The sequence below is a fragment of the Rhincodon typus genome, unplaced genomic scaffold, assembly GCF_021869965.1.
Source record: "Rhincodon typus isolate 14 unplaced genomic scaffold, sRhiTyp1.1 hic_rhity00009232, whole genome shotgun sequence".
Lineage (NCBI taxonomy): Eukaryota > Metazoa > Chordata > Chondrichthyes > Orectolobiformes > Rhincodontidae > Rhincodon > Rhincodon typus.
Window position 1 is genome coordinate 3,310 of NW_025974870.1, and position 4,937 is coordinate 8,246.

The following is a 4,937-nucleotide window of genomic DNA, read 5'->3' on the forward strand; positions in this document are numbered from 1 at the left end:
CAATTCCACCCTCAGGTGACTGTGTGTGTGTGTGGAGTTTGCACATCCTCCCTGTGTCTGCATGGGTTTCCTCCGGGTGCTCTAGTTTCGTCACAAAGGTGTGCGGGTTCGGTGGATTGGCCATACTAAATTGCCCATAGTGTCCAGGGAAATGCAGGGATAGGGGTGGGATGCTCTTTGGAGGTCCGGTGTGGATCTGATGGACCGAATGCCCTGCTTCCATACTGTAGGGATTCTTTGATTCAGGAGTTAAAATCTACCTCGTAAACCAAGATTTTGGTCACTTAAACTATTAATACCTTATGTAGCTCAGTATCATATTTCATGAGATATATCAGGATACCAAAGCTGATCTATTAATGCACAGATTTGTTGTTAAGAATAAAAGCAGAAATCCAGGAGGTACGCCTGGTCGCCACTTCAAATTGAAGTAAAGTTCAACTTGAAAGCTGCCCTCTTTGATAGATTCACAAATACTGACAACCTCAATGCACATCTTTGTGTGAAAGGACACCATGGAGATTTTAAACAGGTTTGTGAACGTATGAGAGGATGCAATTTAAGATCAATGGTAAAGTAAGTAAACATACCTCAGTTTGTCCTTCCTGCGCACTGAATTCATGCGTAACACGAATACTCTAAAGAAAACACAGCAGGAATACATTGTTAAGTGCTTTCCCTGCACACGAATGAAAATTTAATCTCCACTTCAAATATTAAAGACGAGGAAGTTTATCCAATCATATTATTTGTATCAATAGCCTGTAGTTAGTTCTTTGTCAAGTACATTTACTACAGGAATTTTAAGAATATTCACTATTACTTAACAAAAATAAGCTTTAAAAATCACATACTGCACAAAGTCAGGGCTCAGCTCGGTGACATTTCCTCAGTAATATTAACGTGAAGACTCACCTCATCTTTTTCTAAGTATTTTGCTTTTTCTTCAGGACTTAAGGAGCTGGAATAATCCAAAAACTTTTTCATAACTGAATTCGGTTCTGTGAAAAAAACAAATCACGTAAAGAGATTAATGACATTAAGTTCACTTCTGTACAAGTAAGGTGAGAATATTTTGCATAGCAGCACCATCATCTCCTCTCTTACACTAAGCTATTTTAATGAAGAATAATTGATTGGCAACTACAGCAGTCCCACTTCCGAAGTTATCTCTGTGCGTGAATGCAGAGCTGAGCGCACGGTGATGATGATCCATACAAGCCACTGGTTCAGCTACTGGCCTGCCACAAGATTGCAGACCTTAAATAAGGTTTACATTTTGGACAGAGCTTCTCAAACGAAAGATAATTAGGAGAACTGGAACCTATTTTTACCAGGCAGTTTCAAGTGCCTTTCTCAACTGAGCGATTTGCTCAGCAGCAACAGTTCAGCAGACCCATATCGTCGTTCTTTCACTGTCTCTCAGTGGCTTGTAACTTCCTCCCGACTAACGTTCTGGGTAATCCTACTCCCAAATGACTGTGGCTGTTTAAGTAGGCAACTCAAAACCCCCTTTCTTCAGGGCAACAAATGGTGGCCCAGCTACTGATAATCACATCCTATCAACAAATAAATCAAACATTTGATCCTCGACTTATGACTGAATTCAAAAACAAGCGTGAAGAGCCTTTAAGTCAGAAATATAAAAGCAACAATAGGCACTAGTTTGCATTTCTCATCACCTAAACAAATGTCGTACAATTCATGTGGGGAAGATAGATATAACTGTAACAAATGAACAATTATTAACCATGCTAGGGTAATGGGCCATAAAATTTAGAGTTAGGAAAAATGCTAGATTCGCTGTTGGGGAGTAAATGCATTTGATTTGAGATTTTTAAAAATAAATTTAACATGTTGTTATAACTGGCTATATCAGGAGGAATCTGGTTTAACTGATGTAGTGCTATCCTACAGTAATCTTCATAAACACACGCACTTCTCCCAGAAAAACAAAAATACCAACAGATACATTGTTCCCATCTGACTGACCAAGAATTATGGCTGTTTCTGATGTCCCAGTGCTTCCAGCAAGACACTTCTTAGCAACTCTCAACTTCATCAAAAATACAGATTAAGACAATGTAGTTAATGGGACAATGTTGCGTTAGTAAAGAGACAGAAATATTGAGGCTTAAATACATAACTGCTTGCAAGTGTCCATTTGGATACTTAAAGACCAATAGCAATATAGGAACAGAGAGTATAAGGATACAAGGGGAAATAAGAAGTTTGCACTGGATACCCAAGTACAGAAACAACATTGATACACTTAGCATAAACTCATTGGGATAATACAGCTTTGAGACTATGTCCACAGCGGCAGAGGACATTAAATAAACCTTTTTGAAACTAAGAAGGACTTTAATAGGGAAAAAAACTTTTTTTTTTGCCTGACTGGGAGTCAGTGACAAGAGCTTGTCAACTTAAAAACTAAAACATGCAATGTTTTACCACAGGGAGTGGTTAAAGCAGAGATTGTGGTAACCATTAAAAGGATATGTGCATCAGCATTATTAGTGAATGATGCTCTAGGGCTGACAGACATAAGGTAGGGAGCAGCTTAGCCTGTTGTAATATAGAGCTGACGGAGCCACAATGGACTGATAGAAGCTCAGGGCATGACTGAAAGCTGACATTAATCTTTCTCTGGCCCCACCCTGCATTCCCACGAATGAACACGGAATAAAATATGCTAGAATGTTCTCAGGATGTGGCCATTACTCATTCAGCCTTATCAAGGATTTATTCTAGGTCCAGTGACGACCTGAATGATTCAGTTTTACTGCAATGGCAGCATCAGTTCCACCCAATCGGTTCCCACGTTATCAGCCTTATTGCACGGCATGATTTTCAAATGGGCCATTACCAAATTGTCCTCGACACATAGACTTATTTCTGGAGATGGTTCTCAAAGTAACAACAAAGTCCAATAATAAAAAAAATGCTTCAGAAATTGTTTCATTTACCTATTGCCCTGCAGGATGTTCTGACTTCTTGTTAGGGTATAATGTCCCAGGCATGAATTATACCCCTCAGAACGTTAGCAAAATGGCAGGGAAGGGAAGTTAAAGTCTTTTAGGGAAGGAAATCTGCTATCCTTACATACCAGGTTGGTTAACCCTTAACTGCCTTCTGGGCAATAAGAAATGGGCAATAAACACTGACCTTGCTGGTGATGCCCATATCCAATGAATTATAAAATAAAACTTTGATAGTTTTGTTGACTGATCATGAATATTCTTAGTTCTTCATGAGTAGTCTCTTTAGCAGGTGGGTGTTTGATGTGGGCTCTGTTATTTGTGACAGCAAAATCTGTGTGTAACAGTGTGACAGCAGAATGTCTATCAACAAGTGCAAGAGTAAACTGCGACTGACTGAGGACTTACATGACACACATACATTGGTTTCTAAACCTCCCAACATAATTTTGCTTTCGATTGCGGATGATAAACCAAAACACTCACCAAATTCCAGTTTATCTCGATTGTTAGCCAGTGCGTGTATAAGGCCAACAGTTCCGCAGGCATTACTGATGGTTTGTTTCATGAAATAAACTTGTGGATCAACTTTCTGCCCCTTAGTTTTTATTTCTGCTTCCTCCTCTTGCTTGAAGGCTTCATACTGATTGGGAAAAAAGTTACCACAGTTAATTACTCATTTCCAGATATGTTCTCTACCATTTTCAAATTGAGCGAAAGTAGTATGTGTTTTTGTTCACCTCTTGCCTTCACTGACAAAAAAAAAATCAAGTACGTGGTCTATTTTCTTTAGGTCTTCAGAGGCCCACATTAATTTCTTATTTCACATAGGGTTTAGATCTATTATTGTTATGCTTAGATTATCCAAACATGCACACCTCAAAAGCAATTGCCTCTAGTAACTGGTTTCTACTGATTATACTTAAAGATGATTCCAGGAACAGAAAGAGGCTGATTCTTGCCTAAGCAGATACACAGTCAATGGAGTCCATTAGCAGAGTCCAGAGGTATTATAGTTCAGTTGTCAACCACAGCTCAATCTACAAACTGACAGAACAGTTGATGTTGCAAACAATCTAAAATTGAAACCACAAAATGAATTGTGGGTTGATGTGGTTAGTCAGCGACGTGCAAATTGTTGACATTCATCTTGTTTGTGGATCAAGGGGAATGGAATGAGTTGGATTACCAAACAGCTGACACACATACACCAGGCTGAAAGGGCACGGCTGTGCTGTGTCATACCATAGAATTTTTGGGTATCAACTGATAGGTTGGGCAGGAAATGGAAAGGCATGGTCATTTGTTTGAATTACAATGCATCAAGTACACTGTACAAAGGTCACAGTATGTGGTTATGAATCACATCAAGGAGAGATCAGTTTGCAATTTTTACAACATAATGAACAAGCATCTCAATTATGGCTCTGCATATCCTCACAAAACAACTCTGTCTCATTCCATCCAGCAATACTCCACCTATCACACCGTAGAACCAGAGGCACAGAAAAATTACAACATAGAACTCCATTCAGCCCATCTGTGCCAGCTGAATAAACAGGTCACCCATTCTAACCCCACTTTCCAACACCTAGTCCATTGACTTAATATCATAAGATATAGCGACAGAGTTAGGCCATTCAGCCCATTGAGTCTGCTCCACCATTTGATCATGGCTGATATGTTTCTCAACCCCATTCTCCTACCTTCGCCCGTCACCCTTGATCCCCTTACTGATCAAGAACCTATCGCTGTCTTAAACACAATCAATGGCTTGGCCTCTACAGCCCTCGTGGCAATTAGCTCCACAGATTCACCACCTGAAGAAATTCCTCATCTCAGTTCTAAAGGGTCAAGCCTTCATGCTGAGGCAATGCCCTCGGGTCGTAGTCTCTCCTACTTGTGGAAACATCTTCTCCAATTCCACTCATTCTGAGCCTTTTGCTATTCTGTTAG

At 39.8% G+C, this 4,937-nt stretch overlaps 1 protein-coding gene across 1 annotated transcript; it reads right to left on the reverse strand.

Annotated features, from left to right (window-relative positions):
* Window positions 1-524: 524 nt before the first annotated feature.
* LOC125481001 (ubiquitin carboxyl-terminal hydrolase isozyme L3-like) lies at window positions 525-3,943 on the reverse strand (the record flags this gene model as incomplete). Its single annotated transcript, XM_048594420.1, has 4 exons — window positions 525-638; window positions 916-1,001; window positions 3,468-3,624; window positions 3,860-3,943. Coding segments are annotated over 4 exons (441 nt in total), but the record flags the coding sequence as incomplete, so codon positions are not given.
* Window positions 3,944-4,937: the final 994 nt, after the last annotated feature.